Genomic DNA, 23,609 nt, shown 5'->3' with positions numbered 1-23,609 from the left:
AACTCGCCACACAATAGAGTTCAAAAAAATAAAGTTTAATGTTTATGTGCTGTATAACAAATAAAATATATTAGTGTTTAAAAAACAGGTGCATAACTAGGTGAAGCCTAATCTATCACTTTACAATAAACAGTGAGGAGAAGGGTGATCAGTGAGACGGCAGCTCAGACATGCGACAGTCACGCCAACCAGGCCAGTGTTTGAGCTGATCGGGCTGGGAAAAAAACAAAACAAAAAATTCCCAAACGATATATATATATGTATATATATATATAATTTTTTTTTTACAAGCCCAAGTCTTTGCTAGTTAAAACAAAACCACCTCATGGAGTTTTTGTGAAAGGAGAATGATGTCTTTAAATACAAACGTGGTGCTCTGTGCACTAAAAGCGAGACAACACAAACATTTCCCACCCTGATGACAGACATACAGTTACTGAGCACAAAAAAGATGAATCCATATAAATGCAAATAGACTTATTACTTACATAAATATTGCATTGGCCTGTCGTTACGCCGAGTGAGACTAAAACTATCTGTAGAGGGGGGCAGGGTAAGAGTCTGACCAAAAACTGTCTGGACGTCATCATCATCATCATCTTGGACCAAACAGACGTATTTACACAATGTGGCGAACACGTAAAAACACAGCGAACACTTAATTGTTATGTATCTACCTCTAAACAGCAAAAACACATTTGAAATATGCACCGATGGCCATCACAGGTGGATTAAACACTGTTAAGAGCTAAGGCTAACAACATTATCATCATGTAAAGCATGTTTTTTATATACCAGACACGTTCACGTGGTTGTATTTTTTTTCCTCAGTGACACTTAAAAGATTTCTTTTTCTTTGTTTTTAAATGTTTTTGCTCTACATACATAAACATTGTATTGACACCAAAAATCTACAGCAGAGTTACACTCGACAAAGGAAAAACCCTGGTTTGAGAGATTAGGCTAGCACTATTTGTTATCACGGTACTATTTACAGACCCAGGCTGCTGCTCCACGCACAGCAGTGGCAAACAGGAGTTTTCCTTCCCCCCCCAGCTGCTGTTGAAATTAAAATAAAAAAAACAAAACCTGCAAACCTGCAAGATTTTAATTCTGTCTTCAGAAAAATTTTCCTTAACCCATGGGGCTGCTGGGAGCTTGTTGGATCTGTTCTAAAAAACCTCACAGGCATCTTTTTATTCCTGAAATACTCCCTGTTTGCAGATGCGTGGTTTTGGTTCAACAGCAGTGTTTTGCTAAATTACAAAGTGAAATGAACCAATTAGCTCGGCCTCTGGCATGCCAGCCCAGCCATTCTGCCAAGACGGATGACAGAGGTCCCCTGGTGCTACTCCACAACAGCTCTTGTACATCCTCTTTTTAAATTACCTCCCATCCCATAAATATACACAAGACAAGAGCGAGGCAGGGAGGATTAATCCCACCTCGCCAGTTTCCCTATTTGAAGTGAACGATAAAAAAATGAAAAACACAATAAAAAATAGGAACTGCTACAGGGGCTGTATCTTAACTCAGTCTCCCTACAGTACTTACACCTTTGTTTCAAGTTACAGTATGCAGACACCTACGTTAGGATTGGGAGAGTGACGGAGGCCCAGAAGATGACACAAGCTAAACGCAGCTAAAATAAAAAAATAAATACATTTTTTAAAAAAAGCTTCTTGTTATTCTAAAAAGTTAGGCTTTGCTTCTAAAGTCATGAAAAAAATCTACCTTTATGACTTTTATCTTAAAATGCTACTTTAACATATTTTACAATAAAAAAAATTTATGTTTTCATGTTTTCATGTTTCATTTTTAGACTTTAGAAGGTTTATGGATGTCTTGTTAGCTTCTGTTTAGTATTACACTGATTTAGAGACACCCTGTATGTGTGTTGCTTTGAGCTAAATGCTAGTATTAGCAACTAAAGTGGTCACAGTGACATTAAGCCACCATCTTGCTAAAAAGCACTAAATACAAAAGCAGCTGAACGTGATGGGAAGGAACTAAGTGTAATTTATGTCATGAACAACAAAAACGTTTGTCTCAAAATTTGTGCTACTTTATCTCCTTGTTATAGAGCTTTTTTGACTTTATTCAGACTGCAAATGACAAGAGATAAAACCTCTTCAGCATGACCTGGGTCTAACCCAGGGCTTCATTCCAGGAGGATGTGCCTAAAACACTTTACCTAGAAGTCCAAGAGTTATCCAGGTCAAATGAACCAGCTCAATTTGCTCTTTTCACTACTCTGAGCTCCCCCCAATTGATTGAGCTCCTTGGGCCCTCACCAGAACATAGGTAAGGGCAGGAACATAGATCTGCCGGCTGAATAGAAGCGTGGTGTTTCTTCTTTTTTTCTTCTCTTGTTGCTAGTCAGACTTTCTAAAAACTAAACTGCAAATGTCAAAAAACTGAACTAGCCGTGTAGATGTGCCCCCTTATTCATCCTCTGGGGAGTATGAATGTCCAAATTTGATGCTAGTCCAGAGATATTGACCAAAGTAGGTAACTGACTGACTCACTGAAATTCCGATTCCTACATATACTGAATAAAATACTCAGACACGATACATAAAATATTTAGCTATTTATCCTGAGTTTTGGCACAGATGTCATCGCCTTTAAATATTATTTTTATAAAGCGTTACCAACAATGAGGTGAGATTAGCCCAAAATTAGCTTTTGAAAGTCTACTTAAATCCCTCATTTTAAGGAATCTTCAAATGGGGTGTGGCCCTCTTTGGAATAATCAAATTTCACGAGTTTTTATTTTCCAAATTCTGAACAGATTTGAGCTAGCAGTCTGAACAAGGCCTGAGATTCGTCCTCTGGGGACCACGAATGTCTTTTCCAATTCATTTATACTATAGAAAGTTATCAAAAACGTGGTTGTTAAATATTTTGTAAATAAATGCCAAATCTGATAACGTCCTCTTTCAGATTTGGGAAATATAAAGTGTTATCAAGAAGCTAAACTTACAGCACCATGGCAAAAGTTTTCCAGAAATTAGCTTTTTCCCCCATCTTTGAATCTACGCGTGAGTTAAGATTCAGCCCCAGTATCACAGCCTGCACACTGGCTGTCCAAAAAAAGCAGGAAAACCAACACCAAGGCAGAGGTAAAGAGGACACAAATGTCTGCAACAGATTACTCTTAAATTACAGGTACATCTAATGTGTACAACTAATCAACAGACAAAGACCAGAGAGCACTGAAGAACTTCTCAAAATGCTCTTTAGGTGCTTTGGCAGATACCTTTGAAAACAAAGAAACAAACATACTAAATCAAAGAAAAATAAATGCTATTCATGAGGCAACATTGGTTGTTAAGGCTCTACTGTGTCTGTGCTTGCTTAGTATCTATTGATGGATAGTAACTGCATACTGTCAAGTGTGAGTAGAATGAAGTGGGGCGGGGTACTAAGGGGGGGGGGGGGGGGGGGTTGAATGGTGAGGCGGGAGGCACTATGTGGAGTCTTCAGGCTCTGACTTGATGGTCTTCTTCTCTGCGTTCGTGGACGCCCGCTGTGACGTTCCATTTTCTGAAGGAAAAAGGAGAATGTCATCAGCAAAGAGCTTTATAATAACAAACAAGGCCTGCAGAGCAGTTACTGTAAAACACTTTTGTTGTATGTATCCTTCCATGAGCTTAAATCTTGTCCAAAGTGTCTTTGAGTAAGGCACATCCTTTTAACTTCCTGCTCATTTGAAAAATCATTACATTTTTTGTGTGATTATCATTTCAGGTTAGTCGCCATCACTAACCTGTTGCTGGTGTTTTGGTCTCATCTGTGTTGCTGTTGTTGCTGTTGATGTGGTTGTGATGGCGCTTCAGTTCATTGGCTAGCTGCTTGCCCAGTGGGAGGTCGCCTTCCTGCATGTTCTGACTTACCACCCGCAAGTTTATTGGTCGCTCATCTGGAAAAAGTAAAAAATAAAGGCAAAAACAGTTAGCTTTCCCAATCAGTTCCTCAAAGAAAAGTGAGCTAAAGAACCTTTAAAGTACCTTAAACTGTTTTTTATAACTGCCCTCTTCGCCACTATTTTCACCAGGAATTTCAGGGAATAACAACCAATAGTGACATAAAAAATATTCAGTAAGTAACAGCCCAGTACAAAATGAAAATTTCACCTACTATCTCTGAGATTAAGCTAAAGTAAATCCACTGGGATAGAAGTCAACATCAGCCCAGATGTTTGATGTAACACCAGCTTTGTTTTATATGTTCAATATTCCCTGTAGCAACAAAATGAGTGTGTTTGTGTGTGTGTTAAGCTGCTGATCCCTCATGTTTGCCTTTTATTCCCTCTGAGAGACAAAAAAGAAACAAAGACGGAGGAGAAAAGGGTGGATGAGGGGAAGCTGTGACAGTATTTTCCACCACATTCGACTGCTTGTGCCCAATGCAGCTGTTATTTAGTTGTTTATATGCACATTAGCCTCCTGTCTTGGGATTGTTTTGCTGATATTTTATCATGTATAAGGTATGAATTTTACACAGAATACAAAGAAATGTGACATTAGAGCCAGATGACTCTTTGTCATTTTTGTAGCTATTTGCTAATAGTGCAGCTTTCAATCACACAACACGTGCTGTACTAAAAGATATGGCCTTTCATATATTTCCTGCTTGCTAAAGTTTCCATGTACTTTTTCCAAAAAAGGAGATAGAGTTCTGTTTTTGGGATAAAATTATTCAATTATGCTGAAATAGATATAAAGGTCCTTTTCTTTTCTTTGGAGGGTAGACGAGCTTTAATAAGAAGAAGGTAAGCCAGGCATCGTAAAGATTTACTTCTGTCTGAGCCTGTTCAGCTGGACTTCATATGAAGTGTTTACACTGTCTGTGTAATCTCCGATGACTGTATAAAAAAGGCACTGCATAAACTTAGAGGACAGTGACACTGCAGCTTTTCGCTTTCATTTTTAAGGCGGTGTCACACATAGTGTGTAAAATAATACATTTGCTGTTACAACTAACATATTCAGGTTTATCCAGGTTTAAATAGTTTATCCAGAGACATTATAAACAGTGGTGTTTGATGTAATCACAGTACATTAGAGTAAACTGTAAGCTACCTGACAGGATCATTAAATGTTCATCATCATAAATCTCCATCTCTGCCTGTCTGATTGTCTTCCTCACTTCTCTGTATGTGTCATTTCTCTCTCTTTTTGTCATGTTTCTTAAAAGATAAAAGTAAGTCTGACATTTATTTCTTCAGCATGTTGAGGATGTCCGCCTCTCGGCCTGTGATGGCTGTACCCCCTGATCATGAGACCCCAAATTAAATAAGCTGTTAAGAAAATGAATGCATGTTTCCTAAAATGTTTCACAATAAAAGCTTTGTTAAGCAACCAAATGTACTTTATACACTGTTTGTACAATGCTGAGTTTGTACAAACAGTGTAATGCAGTGACTCTAACAAAGTAATTTACTACAATTAACAAATCGATTAATATAGCATCACTGTTTGATTACCAAATAAATATGCAGTAGACTGAGGTTAATTATACCCTTATAATGAAGTCTGCTATTATAACATGACATGACATACAGACTTCCTAGTTTTGGTTATTTTAGCTCTGCTAGAAAAAGTATATTTCGCAGACCAGCAGCTGCTCCAAGTGTTGCTTTTAGCCTGACTTTGCAAGGATGCCATGTTTCATCTAACCTTCCAGAAAATCTGCAAAATATCTAAAAATATCCAGATGTTTTAGCTCAAACGGTCAGAAACTGCAGTTATTTTCTTTCTTCTTTTCAAATTAGGTGAAACAGACTTGCCTTATTGGCCATACAAGTCTCCATTGCTCTTATGGAAATTTAAGGAGCTGGGTGCCATTAAATTATTGTGTAGGAAGATGATGAAATTAAAAGAGCTGCAGTCAAATCTCAAATGACGGAAAGCCAGGATGGACGCTGCATGTACCCCATGATTTAATCCTTAAGCCTCTACAGATAAATCAACTGTTTTATTGAAAGCCAACTTTTTAAAAACTATCTCAGCATCCACGCTGTTTAAAATTCCCAGCACTAACACTCAACATTTCTTATTGTTTTTCATTTTAAAAAATGCAAAAGAAGAGGTGCTTCTACTGAGCAGTTTGTTGTTAAATTTCAGGGTTTTATCCCAGTGGAAGAAAACATAAAGGGGCAGAGAACGAGAGAATAAAAAGGAAACCTGCAGGAGAAGAAAAATGACAGAAGGGGGGAAGAAGAAGAAAATAAGAAAGGAGAGCAGAGAAGAAGAGGGGGAGGAGAGAGAGAGAAGTAAACAGCGAGAGAGAGAGAGAGAGAGACGCCCCCCTCCAGGCAACTGGCTGGAGGTAAACAGGCGTGGGCGTGATAATTACAGGTGCATTGTGGGATTTGTGGGAACAGCGATATAATGAGCTGTCGGGAGTGGGTGAGGGAGGAAAAGGATAAAAATGAGATGAGGCCCGGAGGAGACGTAAGATCCTGAATAATGATGCACCCCCCCCCAACGTCTCTGTTTGAGAAATCGGAGTGGGAGCAAATGGAGATGAAGAAAAAATACAAAATAAAAGGTGACAGCTGCCACGGCGGCCGGGTGTGGAAAATCAGCACCTATAGGTGTTGTTTCCATCCACGCATCCTGTGACATTTATGACATGAAGTATGTCTGCAAATTACTTGGTGCACTCCAAGAATGTCGGCCTCTATTCAGCTTAAAGACCAACAAAGAGTAAAGATTTGGCTCAAAAACAAAACCCCAGCTGGGTGTTTTCTCTTGACTGGACACAGGGGGCAGCAGTGAGTCACTAAAACAAAAACAAAAACAAGAAAAGATGCTAACAATGCTTAGACAAGCCAAAAAAGGGATATGTTTTTCTAGACTCAAGATTTTTGATCTCTGCTCATTAATCACAAAAAACTGACTGGGTGCCAGTTTAGCTCAGCGTGTTGAGTGGATGACCACATGCCATATGACTGAGAGCGGCCGGGTTCAACTCCTGAGATGTTTAACAAAAAAAACGGACTGGTTTATAGGAAGGGCAATATTTGCTGATGTGACTAGAAACTTTAAATATATAAAAAGATGAGACGACAGAAACCCACTTAAACCATTTTTTTGAGTGTTGATTTTGCACAGTTTGTCCACCAGAGGTCCGGTGCAACTTAGGATAAGCATGTGCTTGGATTGCAACAAACACAACAGCTGATCCATGCAAAGTCGATAAGAGCAAAAACCTGAATATCACATATTAAATCACTACACTGTTATCAGTTTTAAAAATCTGAAAATTAGCCAGGCAACTTTTGTTCAGTTATGTTTCAAAACGAAAATATTAAAATTACCAAGGAAAGACCTGCTGGGTGCTTTCTTTTAACTGGACACAGGGGGCAACATTGAGCCAACTATAACAATCGCGCAGGAATCTAAAAAGACTCGAACACGCCACACAAATATGAGGTTTATGTTTTGCTGAAAACAGATGTGAGTGACTTAACATGTTATTAAACTATTATTATATTATTAAATTATATTTTTTAGCTCATTGACAGAAAAAATGCCCAGCATAGTCTCCATTTATTGGAGATTATCATACACTAAACATATAAACTACCAAGGAAGCTACAAAGGAAAAAAGCAAGGAAAAAAAACACTAGGTGTTTTCTCTTGATTAGACACAGGGGGCACCAGTGAGCCAGCCACAACCAACAAAAGATACTAAAAATACTTGAAAAAGCCAAACAAATATAGAGTTTTTAATTTACTGGAAATCAGTTCTGGGTGTTTTTATATTAAAGGTTTGTTTTTGGCTGGATCTTCTTTTAGTGGATGCAGCCATAGATTTAAAAAAAAAAAAAAAAAAATTACATTTCCAGTGAATGGCAAGGGGTAAAACAATCAGGTCAAAGTTTAGTTACTCTGAGATTTACTCCTTTTGCTTCCAACTGTGATTAAGACCAGCAACAACTAGCAAAAGGTGCTAAAAATACTGCAACAAACCAAACAGAGTGGAGATTTATGCTTTTGCGGAAGCCGTCATGGGCAGTTTTGCATAAAAAAAGCTTTTCTTCTGCTAATATGTGACAAAAAAACAGATTTATGGTTTACTGGAAGTGGTTTGGGGCTCTTTTTTTTTAATATTCCTGAGTTTCAGTTTGCTTTCAGAGTTGCATCTAACCTCATTATTCAGTCAGGATCGTCTTTCGCACGTCCTGGGAGATTTATTACTAGATAATAATATGCTTCAAGAGAAATGTTTGGTAAACTTCACATAAACATTTAAATGCCAGAGTCCTTTAACTTTATGATCACACCTTAAACATTGGATTGACTGGTTTGGAGTCAAAAGTATTTTCTCCTTGCACAAACCAAAGCGAGGCATCATAAAAATTTTAAAAGACTCCACCTTTTTAAATTCCTTTGTTGTGTAATTTTAATTGTGTTGTTATCGGCTGTACTGACAAGTATGACCACATACTGAGGAGGTGTGCCTGTTGCAACCAGAAATGTTTTGATAAGTTCAGGTTTCCGCTGATAAGCATCAAAGACGGCGGGATTTCATGAGGGCCGTGGGTGGTTTTTATCTTCATCCCTTTTTAAAATGTAGCCTCATTTCCATGTCACATTTGAATTCATTCCTTATGTTTTTGTAATAGTACATATCTAACAGCGGGGGTGAAACACGCCTCTGTTAACGGCCGCCCTACCTTGGCTGTCTCTGCTGGCGTCAACGGCTGCGTTTCCGTTGGTGTTCTGTGCATTGTTGAGGTACTTTAAGGCGGCGGGGGGGATCCTCCAGTCCAGAGCCTGGAGTCGTTCCTGGACAGCGGCATCCTGCAGGATCTCCATCTGCCTCGCCAGCAGACGCTCCAATTGCATCTGATGGACACAAACAAACAGCAGTCAGATATGAACTGTGGGTAAAAATATCTTCTGCAGTCTCTCGATCAGGGGTCTCCAACTCCAGTCCTCGAGAGCTACTGTTCTACTACTGTCCCTACTCCAACACAGTTGAATCAGATGGTTGAATTACCTCTTCAGCATGCCATCAAGTTTGGCAAAGGCCTGGTAACAAGCCATTCATGTGATTCAGGTGTGTTGGAACAAGGATGCATCTAAAAGCTGCAGGACAGTAGCACTCGAGGATTGAAGTTGGAGACCCCTGTGCTAGATGTTAGAAAACACAAGCTTTTATATGAAGATGTGACTTTCATCTGTGGACTCTCAGTAAGACTGCGATAAATGGATCTGCTGAGACATTATAGGTAGATAAAAAAGTGGATCCTGAGCTTTACTGGTCTTTAACAGGTAAAAATACAAACTAGTACGGTCCAGAGGTGCACGTGAAGACGACCTCGAACGTGAGAACAAAGAAATTTAAATCCAGTTCTTGGTTTAAAAATCTTCAAAGAAACTTTTAATCAAGTACCAACCACAATGTGGACTTTGTTCCAATGTTATAAAATAAACAAAAGAGGAATTCAATGCACCTTTAAGAAATAAAGGACATTTTAAGTGCAAATTACTTGTAACTGTTGGATTAGGATTACAAGTAATCTCTAAATCAAAAAAGAAACAGTGTTATGAAAGGTCTAAAATTTAAGAATGGATTTAACACTAATTAGCCTTTTTACATTTTAAAATATAATCAAAGTATCATTTTAAGTTTAAACCTTCATTAAAGTAGGAGTTAATGCATAATGGCAGGAATTTTTCACTATAAATTTGACCTTCAGTTATTGCTAATACCAACTACAGAAATAATGACTCAAGTAAATACAGTGACACTCAGACCGTCGGGGAAAAGGTCATGGTCACACACACGGGCGTTTCCAGGATTTTCTCCAGGCACAAAAACCAGTCGGTAGAGGTGGGGAGGCTCCGTGGGAAATAAATAACAAACCAGTTAAAACTATTTAGTCGTGGATAAACTTACTGCCTTCATAAAAGTGCATCAGGAGACATCGCTGCCCTCTAACAATATGGCGGCTCGCCTGAAGCATGAGATTTAACGGCGAGCTAACCCAGTGTTTTAGTTTACTGAGTGGTAGAAGTTAAGAAAACATCTCACACATAGGGAGTTGGGAACGACAGGCAAAATGAACCCATTTATTCTTCTCAACTTAAAAAAGTTTTTTTTGTTGTAAATTTGCTTTCATTGCATATTATTATGTGACTTGACATTTGTTATATTTTGTAAGGAGGACAACACAGCTTTTCCTTAAAAAGAGAATCAACACCTACAATCGCTGTAACTTCCACACATGGTTGCTCTGGTATAATTATAGGTGGGCACCAAGGCCACCCCAGGTCCCCCTCTTTAGCTACACCTCTGCATATAATTGCTAAACAAGCTGTGAGAGCACGAAGAAGCATCTGAGGTTAAACCAGTTTTACCTTCATACACAGATTAATTGATACATATGAATAAATCCTTTAAAATCCACCGATTTTTGCTGAATTTTATTCTTTTTGATAAATGCAGTGTCTTAATTTCAAAGTTATTACCTTCTAGTTTCTGATATTGTACTTATTTAACATGCAGGTTAAGTAGAAAAGAGAGAAAACGCTTTCTGATTTTTAAAAAAAATTGCTGTTTACTGAAGGGCAAAGGAGAAGCATGTAAGCTAAAACTAAACACAGCCTAATGTAAATCAGTGCAAATATCTCTCTGCCTCACTGTTGTTGTTGTTTTTTTTGCTTCATTTATAATAGATAATACCTAGAGGATGACTATGAAGCATGATGAAGATTTCTAGATCCTTTTTTAATCCTGTCATCCACCCGTGTGAGGGTTCAGACCTGTAAGGTAAACGGCATGTGCGATATCTCTGAACTGCTTTGAGGTTTGACCTAAATCCGAGTGACCTGAGCTCAGGGTGAACTTTTGCCCCCTGCATCTGCCTCCTGGGTGTGTTAAACCAACCCGGGGAAAGAGCTTGAATTTACAAAGCAGGAAAATGATCTCCTTAAATGAGCTTCAGCGAAGTGAAGTCTGACAAGCAACAGCGCAGCGTGGTTGCTGTCAGTCGGCACGTCTCTGTCACTTTAAATTACTGCAGGACACGTCCATGCACGGAGAGACAAGCAGCAGTTCAGAGAGGCCTGCAGTGCGAACACAGCCGTGAAATCTCTTCTTCTCCTGAATGCCGCTTGCGGAAATCACATCAGTGTGACGGGTGTAACAAACACTGAGTGATCAGCTGGAGTACATATACATTAGGCCACATGTGTTCACACAGGGAGCAGGCGCTGAAATGTTTTCTGGCTAATGAGTGATCATAAAGCTGTCCTCCTACACTCCGGCTCTAATTATGAACAGCAGCAGCGGCGGCGTGGAAACCAGTGAAGAGTCTAACTAGGATTGCCTCAAACATCTGGCGACATGGTGAGGAACGACAGTCGTTCCAATAAGACAACTCTGGGCGATCAACCTCAAAAGACATCCAGATGAGAAAAATAAATACAAAGTGGTGACGTCTGCTCTTAGGAAACAGCCTTTTTGAATGATCACCACTGCACTTTTTTATAAACTCTTTAGGCTTTAATATCAGCTGCTTCTCTGGAATTGAGATGGCAAGTGTTTTTTATGGCTACCTGCAGATTTCGTCCAACGGTTTCCTCTCCTTTCGACTTGGCGCACGCCAGCTGCTCCCTCAGCATCTCCTGTCGCATGTGGATGGCCTGCAGCGCCTCCTGGATATCGAAGAAGTTCTCCTGTTGGTGTGACAGACAAACACGTATACATGTCTTGGGTTTCCATTTTATTGTTTCTTTAAGATTCATTTGAAGGTTCTGGTTGGTTCTCAGAGCCAAGAAGAAATTGAGTTTCTCTCAGTAGTCAAGAAAATATGGTGTTTTAGTATGAAACTACAAATCCCAACCCTGCAACTGACAGCTAACATCTTGGTGAAGTGTCAGTCACCAGCAAATCTTCACACAGGTAGAGTATAATGAGGTCAGTGTATGTGCAGGTAATCCCCATGAGCCGAACTCTTTAAAAGCTGCTCCAAACACACAAACAGTTTTTTCTACTCATGGGTTTTTATGATGTCAGTAAGAGGGAATTCCTTATATGCTCCACCCACCTGCTTTTTAAACCTTCTGTTTGGGAGTGGTAGCCAATCAAAAGAAAGTTGGCTTGAAGGGGGAGGAGCTAAATCAACAAGGCTCAGTATGATATAAAGATGGATTATTTCAAACTGTGATTCATGCAAAGCTACCATAGGGGAATATTTTCAAAGCACGAAGGTGTTTTTTTGAACTGACATCCAATTTGTGGGTGATATATATATTTAAATATATATATTTAAATATATATATTTAAAGAACATTTAACGGTTAGTTTTATGTTTCACCCTTCACTGAGCACATGAGCACAGCAGAGCAACAGAGCAGCAGGTCAAAGACAGTTTTCTAAGAGTTTTTAGAGGTTAAATTTGCACAAAATACACTGACGCTGTTCAAGGCTTGTTCTGGTATTTAAAAATGATAATATTAATGAAAACTCCAGGCAATATAGAGAACATTTTAATAGAAAATAACAATTAAACAATTAAAATAAGAAAACAATATCATTTCTGGAGGCGGATTTTATTAAAATTATTAAAGTCGCTAAGAAGCGTTTTACTCTGTTATTAATTAGTTTGAACTTATTTTGTTAACATATAAATAATTGCAACTATTTTCTTTCATGTTACAATTTAAAAACGAATTAATAACACACTAATAAAGCTTATTTATTTAAAAGAAGAACTAGTATTGCTGCTATTTCTTGCTACTTATTTTGGTTATTGGGTTTATCAAAGCTTACACAATACAACTTCCTTTGATTTATTAACAGACTCGGGGGAGTTTCTTCTCACTGTGGATTTCTGCAGAAATTCCCCCATCTTTAAGAGCTCAGAGTAGTTTTTGTGAGCAGGTGTCGGCTTATCTGCAGCTCCCAGGTCCCAGCCGAGTGTGCGTCCGCCACATGTTTTCGATCAGAGGTCTACACGCTGAGAGGAGCTATTCAAAGACAACTCTCTCAGTCAACTGTGTCAGGAGAGGAGCACTGAGAGTCCTTTGTACTCTATTCAATGGTGATGCTGATTCGCCCTTAATGTTCCTGAAAAAGTCTTGCAGAGGACCTCCAGCTGGCCACATCTTTACATTTCACACATTGTAAATACTGAAAATTAGCCAGCAAGGCAGTTCCGGTCATCATGTTTTCAAATAAACTGGTGAATTTAATGAATAGGAAACATTTCGTAGGGATTACTTTCTCATTTTAAAATGACTGTTTGGTAGAAGACAACCCCTGAGGGGTCCAGAAACTGTCCAAAACCCCAAATATATTCAGGTTGCAATCAGTTAGGACAAAACAAATTACTTCTTTACTACTTACTTCCTCCCCACAGTCACCAAGTGCTACTAATATTGGATTATGTGATAGCTGAGGTTCTTTCTGGTTTTTCTGTAATATTTTAGGGTGTTTACATTACAGTATGAAGCACCTTTTAAATATTAAAATCATGTCAGATAGTGATTTTTGGATATCAGTCAATTTTATAATCGAACAAGGAAAACTAATGAACACCATGGAGAGTCTGAGAAGCTTTTATAGCTTGGAGGAACAGTCCAGAGTTAGGACAGTCTCTTGATAGTTTAAAGGAAATAGAGACATCTCAGTAAAGTCCAAAAATATTTGACAAATGTTGATATCAAGATGCAAATTGACAAAAATCTGACCTTACCTCTGTTTTAATTCTTTTAGGTGACGGCTCGTCTCGGTCTCCACAGCGAGACCTGCAGAGAAAAGTCATAATGCACACATGTCAGTTCCCTTGCAACCGCTGACATCCAGTTTTTATGCCGAGAATTCGCTGAGCTGACAATTTACCTGGGGAAAGCTTTTTAAAAATGAAAGCATCACAAACGCCAAGAAATGTGAACACGTAATTCATGATGGGCTTAGACAGATGGTCACATGTGTAGTCCAAACACTGTTGGCTAATTTTAGCTTTAAAACCAAACAACTTAAATCTGAAGTCGGCTTCAGTAAGGAAAGCGGCTCTTACTTGCTGGTGCGGTAGGTGTATTTGTAGGTGACCTCCCTGGAAATCTGCCGGGCGAGTCCGAATAGCTCGTCGCGGCGTGTCAACAGAGCCATGTCCCTCATGCAGAGCTGTGCCGCCGCTTCGTTCACCGTCAGCTGTGGTACACACACGTACAGATAAATCAGGTTACACAGGAAGACCCCCACAGGACAACATTAACCAGAAAAATATGCGTTCACCCACTTCGTGAAGCGTCAGGTGCTTGCCGTCCCTCCTCTTGGAGTCAAAGCGTCCATAGATGGCGCTGTACTTCCGGATCTCCTCCTCCCTTCGCGGATCATCATCGCTCATTTCAAAGATGTGTCCGATCATCTTTCCTAGCTTCTTGTTGTTCTTCAGCTGCTCTTTAACCTCAGCCAGGTCTGCCTTTGGGAGGCCGGGCGCCATTCTGTCCACACACTCCATGACCGACTGGACGGCGGCTGCGTCCAGAGCTTCTAAAGCCTCTCTGGGCGAAGATGGGGAGCCGAGGTCTGACGGAGACAGGCTGTGCTCGCTATCATTGCTGTGGCCCGACCAGAACCTCACCTCGCTGCTGCCCTGCAGTGGTGATCCAGCCGACACTTTGTCCCTTGCCACGTCCAGCTTCCCCGGGTCAGAGCAGGCGGCGGCGATGGCTTTGGGCATCTTGACGCTGGCGGTGCTGGCGCGGTCCTGAGCGCTGAGCAGCGTGGGTGAGCCCTCGGGCAGTTTATACACGGGGATGCTGCACACGGGCAGCGAGGTGAGGGGCTGGTTAAAAATGGCGGGGTTGGTGACCCAGTCTCGCAATGCCTTCTGCAGGCGGCGCACGTGCAGCGGCTTGCTGGCCATGCCGACAAGGGCCATGATCTCCAAGAACTCCTCCTCGCCGGCCTCGCAGAGCTGCTGCACGTCGTCACCGCCCTGCTGGATGAAGGCCTCGTAGTAGTAGAGCAAGTTTGCCCGCTGCAGGATCCTGTAGAGCTGCAGCTCACCCAGGGTTCTCGGCAACACCGCTGCCATACCTAAGAGACGACAAACAGAAGGCCAAAGGTCACTCAGGCGCTAAGCTAAGCTAACAAACAGTCACACATGAGATATTGATCTGAAAAAAAAAAAAATACCACGATTGGATGAACAGTTATTATAACCTATTAATATAGTGGGAAGATGAATGTGTGGAGGGCCAAAAGTGCCAAATCCACCCCCCGACCCCCAAATTGAAGGTGCCACATAAATATTGCATAAATAATAATGATTGAGGCATTGATCCAAATAATAATAAATAAATATCAGCAATTAAATATGTTATTTGTGATGATTTTTATACTGTATTATTTACATATTATTACTAATTGGTTCAGTTGTACGGAGGACTGACACTGTCAAAATTAAAAAGAAATAAATAAAAAGAAATAAAAAACAATAGAAAAACAAATATTGAAAAATAATATATAAACAGAGGCATTAATACAAATTAATATTTTCTTTCTTTTTTGTTTCTGGTGAAATTTAGTTATAAAAGTGCCACCATTTAGATTATACTCTGTAAAATGTGTGGGTATAATAAGCTAAAGCTACACCCTGCAATTTTACAGTCAATAATTTGTGTTTTTCTGCTTTATTTGTTTGTTTAATTTTTTAAAAGCATTCTCCAATTGTTGTTGAAAACTGTAAATAACCACTGAAATACAATCCCCCCATTTATTTTTACTTTTGGCAATTTTAGACTTCCGTACCAGGAAACAATCTTCCTTAATCTTAATCTTCCATAAGATAACAATAACAGATTGTGGTAGTTCTTTAAGATCGAGTCGTTGAAACGCTTCAGATGTAGAAATGTCAAATCAGTCACGTTCTGACTGAAATCCTCCTGCTGAGTGCCAAATGGTGAGAAACACCAATTTGCCCTTTAAGGAGAAAACAGAAAGGGGGGAAAAAAACGATGCGCTCACATGACACTAACTCAGTGCTTTGTTAAGATCATCAGCAGTCAATCTCAACAAAGCAGTAACGTGAGTTTCTCTCAATGAGCAGACGCTAAAACTGAAAAGACAGCATGAGGGCTTTTGACCTTGGAGACAAAAAAACGGAAGTCAAGTTTTTCACTTGAATCTTCACAGCTGAAGAATGTGAAGATGAAAAAAAGAAAAGTTGTAAAAATAAATGTGCAGTTTTTACTGTCTTCACTGGAGGCTCCATTGCTCATCTGAATTAGCTGCTGTGAGCCGACATGGAGACACATTTCTAAGATCCTTGGCATGTGCAGGGTTCCTGTTTATCAGGAGTCCACAGGTGCGTGGATAGGTGAAATCTGCCTCCACTTTTCCGCCAGAAACCACAAACAGCTTTCGCTTTGCCCTGCTTTAACTAACCTACGTCGATCCAAGTGTCTCAAATAAAGAAGTAAACATTAAAACCAAAGAAAAGGGCAGAAATGAAGTGAAATAATAATTACGAACAACAGTAGTCCAGTAAAACTACTAAAACCTACAACTGAAACTTACTTACTAAACATCCAAAACACAATCAAAAAACAAGGTAAAATCATAATTAACAGCAGATGCAAGTGCGTAGGTAGCTCATTTAGTGTTTTTTTTCCAAATATCGTTGAGCTTCTGTGCCATATTTTGCTTGAATGAACATTATTATTGGTTTTAGTTGATAGCACTGCATCAACCCAATCCTGGCTTCTCTATATTCGATCCCTGTGTGGTTTACAATTAAAATTCAGGGAGACATCACCGAAATGTTGGCTGTTTTCAGCCTCTGATCCTCAGGTGAGTCCTTCTCCTGCTCCAAAGTGGAGACTTGAATCTACAGACCAATGCACGAGCAGATAACTCTTGTATGAAGCATTCATACAACACATGTAGATAGATGGAAATCTTTATTGGAACACATGTAGGATTTAACTCCAGTGTGTGGAGGAAATTTGAACTTGATCAAATGAGTGTGGAGAAAACACGGTGCACATGTTGGTGATCATACCGGGATATGGTCTAGCATACTAATAAATCAGACACATCACAGGTAGGTTGCTACAACCTGCCCATCCAGCATACAATATCTGCACTGAGAAGGTACAAGAAATATGTACGTTGCAACAAAGTATTTATTGCATTGCATTATTTATTGCAATTACAATCCTGTCATGCCCTTTGCTTTCTTGTGTATACACATATATACACACAACAGTGGTTTGTTTTCTCCGTCTGAAAGCTATAAATCACACGGATATAGCTTTAAAAACTGGGAAAACAGGAATTGTGCACACAACTGTGTAAGTGTTATAACACATTTTTACATGGCTGTTTAAGTGACGTTGTTATTTTACTGTCAGTTTACTGTTTTTTTAATTTTACTGTTATTTTAATCTTTTATTGTTATTTATTACAGACAGTTTAAGTTCTTGTTTTGTAGTTTTTATTTGAAAAAAACAACTTTTTCTTAACTTTAGTTGTTTTTTCTATTCTAATTTGCCCTCTGAGCTCGCCTGCCAAAGCACTTTGCAAACTCTGTTCTCAAACTTGTTATTACAGTAATAAAATGTACAAAAAAATGGCATTTTTAAATTGCTGCTTTAGCTCTAAATGTGGGTCTACAAACATCTGTGAATCCCTGTGAATAAACGTCTTCTGCGGGCCCACTCGTTGTCCTTTGACGACGACACTCGCTTGGCCTTTAATTTTAAAGAAATGATCGAATCTCGTCACTTGCCATCTCAAACTCAGAGAAAGCAGGAGCGAAGCTCAGAAACTGGCTTGTTTTTCGACTCTCCCTGTGTGCATGTGAGGCTCTGCGGAGGCCTACAGCTAACAGAGGAGTGGCAGTCAGCGAGCCTGGGTTACTGGGAGGACCACATGCCTCTCTCCACCCCTGCAGGATGTGTAGGTGGTGGGCTCGCCTCGCCCAGAATAGGCTCTGAGAGCCTCAGCCCAGGGAGCCAGGGAGCCAGGCAGGCAGGCGTCGAGTGAGCAGGGAGAAAGACAAAAGCTGCCTATGTCAAAAAACTGAAACCATCCTCTTTAAAATACGTGGATTTATTCAGTCTACAGAGATATCAGAGATCACTGGCACTCAAGGTGACCTCCAGAAGAGCTCCTCTAACTCAGTTTCCTTCTATAAAAACGAGTTTTAGGCAAACAACCCAATAAATGGAAAAAAAATAATAATTTTTTTAAAAACGGAATCAGACAACTTTTGAAACTTCCACTCCATGTCCTTATCTTAAACTCACAAATTCTGTTTAGAATAACAACTTTTGTAGCATCTACACAAATGACCAACTGAATAATAACAGTGTCCCTCAGCAAACCTGTAAACATGTCTAGACTAGAGGAAAGATGCCTCCTTTTTTTTCTTGCTTCTTCCAGCTGCAAACAGGTCAACGTACTTTCTGATTGTAGAAATCTCTCCATTTAACCAAAAAATAAAAATAGTCTTTCCTGGAGTGACGGTTGGAAAAGGAGGAACGATTACGGGCGGTAATAACAGGTAATTAAAGTTCACAGGTCTGCATCACATTCACTATAAAACTTTTAAAAAATGTGGATATAACGTGTGATGTGAAACTCGAGAAAGGCTTGTTGTTTCCTGAGCACAACTTCTCAGTGCGCTCACTTTCCATTTATGTCACCTCAAGAGTTTACGTTAGCCTTTCCTTACAACTACGGTGGCTTTAACAGAAAGTAATGACGCGGCAAAAAACAATCACTGTGTCAAAGCAAGAGTAAAATTTCACATGAAATCGTGACTGTTTCCAGTCTTTAAATGACAAAAGGTTTGTTTATTTAAGCTCAATGTGAACAAAATGTGACAAAAACTGAAACTAAATGAAGCTCGAGTTCACAAAGAACTCTTGAGCTTTTGTTTTAGCGCTTACACAAGCTTCTTATCTTATGAAAACAGCAAAAATGACTGATCTTAAGGATTTGGTTCATTTATGATTCAAAACATCCTGATTTGGCAGCTCGCACACAACATTTGATTTAATTCTTGGAATAAGGATGTTTTTTTCTTTCTTGAAATGTTATTATTTAGTACTCTGAGAAAAGGTGCAATAAAAACCTGAGATTTTTAGAGTAATTTGGCTCATTCAACTCTGAACCTGCAGACGCTTCAGAGCTTTTGCTCGTCTGCGTGTGAATCTGTAGGCGAGGGATTTTTGCTTCTGGAAGTTTTCTGGTTTCCGCCTGTATTCCAAGTTCTATTAAAACTGGATTTGGCTGCAAACAGGTGAACAGTCTGTGAGCACAAACTCAGTCTCAAAATCATCCTACTATCAGGTTATTATTAGCTTCTTTAAAAAGCCTTTATAGATTGGGAATCCTAGCCCGGATCTTGAATAGAAACCCTGAAAAAACTGCCCGCTGCTCCCAGAAACAAGTTGGCAGACTGTCCGATGGGCACTGCTTAAAAAAAACAAACAAAAGAGTTTGGTTTTGCACATTACTTTCCATTTTTATCTTGTAACATCTACCAGGTCACCCAGGTCACCCATCTAGGGATAGTGTTCAGTGAGCCTTCACCTCTTTTATGAAATATTTGCCTTTCTGGAAAACAGAAAGTCCTCTCAAAGAGACTTTAACTGAAAGGTAACAACATCCAATTTCTTTACCCAAAACAAAACCCAACCTTAATCGTAGACTAGTCTCTGAAGTTATTCATTCCCAGTTGCTGCTTTTATGTCTTCTTTTATGTCTTATTTGGAAATGTGCCATCGGTTAACTAGGCTAAACTAGCTTACATCCTGATCCTGAACACAAAGCCGAAAACCAGCCCAAAGAGCACTTTAGTGATTCTACGAATGAAGGAGGTACAAGCAGAAAAGGGAGGCTACGATGCTGCGTGCCGTACTTTTGAAAATAAAGCTCTGGCTGCTTGGTTCGGGAGTTCGTCTAGGGAAAACGGCATGCTCGACGGCTTTTTTTCTATCTGCCTCTCATGCAGATAACTGAGGAACTTACCATAACTGTTTGATTAGTAACTGTAATGTGATTACAGTTGTGTAGCACTGCCCACTTGGCCTAAAGCAAAGCTTTCTGAGGAGCAAATTCTCACCATGTGACTGTGACCAACCAATCAGGCATTAGGCCAGAAGAAGCACTGTAGCAACATCCCGCTGTCCGCATGTTATTTGCTGATACATGTACCAGTTTATTCATGTGTTTTTAGTAAATGTCGGCCTCTCTGTTCTGTTCAAGACTTTTTCAAATTGATTAACCTGAAACCATGCAGCAACTCATTAATGATGACCCTCAAGTTGCAAATGGATAATCTCAGACGTGCTCTAGGCTATGAACTGGGAATTTACCAATTTGACCCTTGTCCCACATCTATCTGTGCTTATATTAGCCTAACCATACCTCTGTAGCCACCCACCAGGTAGAACAAAAAACCCTAACCCTGAAAACATTGCTGGTATTTAGCTTTCTGTGTTTGTTTGCATGCATGGACGTTAAACTTTAATGTACGCCCGGTTAAAAAAAGCCACACTGCTCATTTAACTCTGAATGCTCCAGTGTTTGTTAATTTCAGTTCAAGTCAATTTTAAAGCCAAATCACACCAACAGTTGTAAGGTAAAGACCCTACAATAACGGAGAGAAACTCCAAGAATCGGACAACTCCCTATGAGCAAGCACTTGGCGACAGTGGGGAGGAAAAACTCCCTTTTAACAGGGAGAAACCTCCGGGATTCCTCCTGAAGGAGCGTTTTTACCCAGAAATGGCTAGCAACATCAGATTTATTAGGGGCTGTCTCGAGTTTTGAGGGCTTTACTAAATAAACGTCGTCCAGGCTTGCATTATTTTTGCAACACGCCACACTCATTTATACATATTATGCATTTAAAATAATTTACTTCACAAGCATATAGGCTGAGCTGCTCTCATGTGTTGAGGTCACTTTGTTGAGTGTGTTTGGCTAACCTATTTCATGGGCTCACTTACTTCTGAAAATAGCCTCTATTTGCATGTCTACGTATTTCTGATATGATCGTCATGTTTCTGGGATAGAATGAACCCACATTTTGAGCCTTTAGAATTGACCCCATTAACCCCCACATACACATGCTTTTTTTCTAAATGTTGGTTTAGGAAATGGAATATTTGAGGATAAACTCATTATTGTTATTATTTTTCAGGTTCACTGTTAAGCATGTTGCACACCCCACATAACTAACATATAAATTAAGTTTCATTTTCTGATGAACACGAACGCCTCTCCTATCATTTTAGTATTCATGATAAAATCACTCATCCTCCTTCAGATGCTCAGGAGGCACTCGCCAGCCTAAGACGGGTATTTACCACCATCTTAGCCCCACAGATGCTTCATTGTTAGACTGATAGGTTGGAAAAAGTGGCAAAAAAACAAATAAAATTGGCTGTGAAAAGACCCAACCCTGCTAGATCATCATATACTCAGGTGTTTTACTCATCTGTTCCTTGGCATTAAGCTGCTGTGACTTAAATGCAGCAAAAGCTGTAAAAGTTGAACAGTATAGGATGATTTCTTTGGGGTTTTCTCGGTGATGTAAGATAGTAAAATGAATACAAAGCGTGCCTTCTTTCAGAAAAAAGAGAATAACCACCAGATGAACTAACAATGAAATGATTAGAGGAGTTTTCTTGTTCAATAAGTGTTTTCAGCAGCAGAAGATTATCTGTCCCTCTACACTGCTGTGTGCCTACAAATAGAAACCCTGAATTCATTCACTCCACTTCAGTTCCACTTGTTGTCAATTCTTTCAACCATCTGCACAAACACCCAGCCATCTTACTCTAGTTTCATCACAGCAGGCGTATGTGTGTGTGTGCGTCTGTGTGCGCGAGGATGATGAATGCGTGTGTGTGAATGGCAGAATCTTAAGTGAAGTCCTGCTCCACAAAAGCGAGTTTTGCCAGTTGGATCTTTTCACCTGGAGAAACGAGGCGTGCGCTGCCACAATGGCACACACACAAAACACATGTACACGCATTCATGATGAGTGGATTTCCAGGTGAAGTGCCACGCAGAAGCAGCAGCAGCAGTCCTCCCTCAGCGAGCTGAGAAATCCTTTGATTTCACTGTGATTCAGGAGGAAATTCCCAGAACTACTGTTTGATATCATCACCCGAGCGGCCTGGAAACCATCAGCTCATCTGCCAGACTGTCTGGGATGTTACTCCAACCCTTTGTGAAAAAAGAGCCACTCAAACCCGGCATTCGCTCCAGTGATGAAGCAGCTAAAAACGGCACAAAATGACGCACAATACATCGGAGATCCTCTCGCTCTTTCCTCAAATATTCCTGTAGCAACTTGTCCGTTGACACTCTCGTGACACTCTCCGCAAACCAACCCACCCTGCATAGGATGCTAGAAATTTGGATATAAATGTGTATTTAGAGGCATTCCCATCCCGTTTTTAAAAAACAATTAAACGGTTTCTAATGGACTGGCGCTTTGGTTTGTGTTTACCTCCCGCTCATGTGGATATTATTATCCCTACAGTGTTATAACACAGGCAGATAGTTTTGCTACAGCGCGTAAAAATGACTTTAGAGCTGTTTTTACGTCCCCTCATAGAATTTTTAAGCTGACTTTAAAGCACATGCAGTAATGTCTGCAAGCATTTCCAAGAAAATAAAAAATAAAAATCATAAAATGGGTCTTTGCAAAACATTTCCAATCACCATTATTATTATTATTATCAGCAGCAGCAGGTTACATGCACGGTCACCGTCTTTAATTGAGCCTACCTGGTGAGTTTTTGCCCCCCTCTGGTCCGCCCTGGTCCGGTTCCTCGTCTTCCCTTTCTCCTTCTCCTCCTTCTTCTTTTCACACTACCCCTCCTGAGTGTCAATTTGCGCACAAAGAAACCCGCAAAGGAGAGGTCCCGCAGCAGCAGCGAAGTGCGTAAAATTCAAAAGAGAGGAAAAAAAAAATCTAAATTCAAAAGACGAATAAAGACAAGAATTATCTCCAAGGCGCACACAGACAAAAAGAAGCGCGCCTGCTTGTGTTTGCGTGCTCAGACCGAGCCACTCTCCTCTCCTCTCTGTTTCTGGAAACTTTTCTCTCTCGACTGCCGTTAAGAGAAAGGAGGGGAAAAACCGCAGAATATGAGTAAAAAAGCCGCTGACCTTCGTGCGTCTTTCGGTGCGTCTTCTTCCTCCTCCAAAGTGTGTGTGAGTGAGTGTGTGTGAGTGTGTGTGTATGTGCGAGGATGATGAATGCGTGTGTGTGTGTGTGTGTGTGTGAGTGTATGTGAGTGAGTGTTTGAGTCCTCTCCCAGCGTCTATCCACTCCCCCTTCCGCACCGTCAAGTCGGACGCGGTAGTGCGATCCTGCGCTTCCGCCTGCGTTTACGCAAAAAAAAAAAAATGAAAACACAAGGTACTGGGTGAAGGTGCGGGCGCACTTCTGAATGGAGGAAAAGTGGGCGGGAAAAGAAAAGAAAGAAAGAACACGTTTAAATAAGAGCTGCAAAAATGTTGGATGTTTTATGGTTAATGGATCTGTGAGGTATAAACGATGACAGGAGAAGCTGTGGTGAGCCCTAAAAAAGAAAGAAGAA

General features: G+C 40.1%; 1 protein-coding gene across 1 annotated transcript; it reads right to left on the bottom strand.

Annotated features, from left to right (window-relative positions):
- Positions 1–14: 14 nt before the first annotated feature.
- LOC146361215 (NGFI-A-binding protein 1-like) lies at positions 15–23,354 on the bottom strand. Its single transcript, XM_084921658.1, has 9 exons — positions 23,176–23,354; positions 22,792–22,884; positions 14,270–15,072; positions 14,048–14,181; positions 13,724–13,775; positions 11,583–11,702; positions 8,693–8,864; positions 3,773–3,925; positions 15–3,549 (listed from the first exon to the last, which is right to left on the bottom strand). Exons 3-9 carry the CDS (start codon positions 15,068–15,070, stop codon positions 3,473–3,475), a joined length of 1,509 nt encoding a protein of 502 aa, XP_084777784.1. The 5' UTR covers positions 15,071–15,072; positions 22,792–22,884; positions 23,176–23,354; the 3' UTR covers positions 15–3,472.
- Positions 23,355–23,609: the final 255 nt, after the last annotated feature.

The sequence above is a fragment of the Perissodus microlepis genome, chromosome 23 (assembly GCF_051167445.1).
Source record: "Perissodus microlepis isolate ML-2025 ecotype Zambia chromosome 23, ASM5116744v1, whole genome shotgun sequence".
In the NCBI taxonomy this organism is placed as follows: Eukaryota; Metazoa; Chordata; class Actinopteri; order Cichliformes; family Cichlidae; genus Perissodus; species Perissodus microlepis.
Note: the sequence above shows the minus strand (reverse complement) of the source record. Positions and strands in the feature narration are given on the sequence as shown.

Excerpts from the sequence above, each read along its gene's own strand:
- LOC146361215 (XM_084921658.1), bottom strand. The coding sequence starts at position 15,070 with ATGGCAGCGGTGTTGCCGAGAACCCTGGGTGAGCTGCAGCTCTACAGG. Across the intron at positions 8,865-11,582 it reads CCGTTGGACGAAATCTGCAG|ATGCAATTGGAGCGTCTGCT; the intron begins GTAGCCATAAAA and ends TGTGTCCATCAG. Across the intron at positions 3,550-3,772 it reads GACCAAAACACCAGCAACAG|AAAATGGAACGTCACAGCGG; the intron begins GTTAGTGATGGC and ends TTTTTCCTTCAG.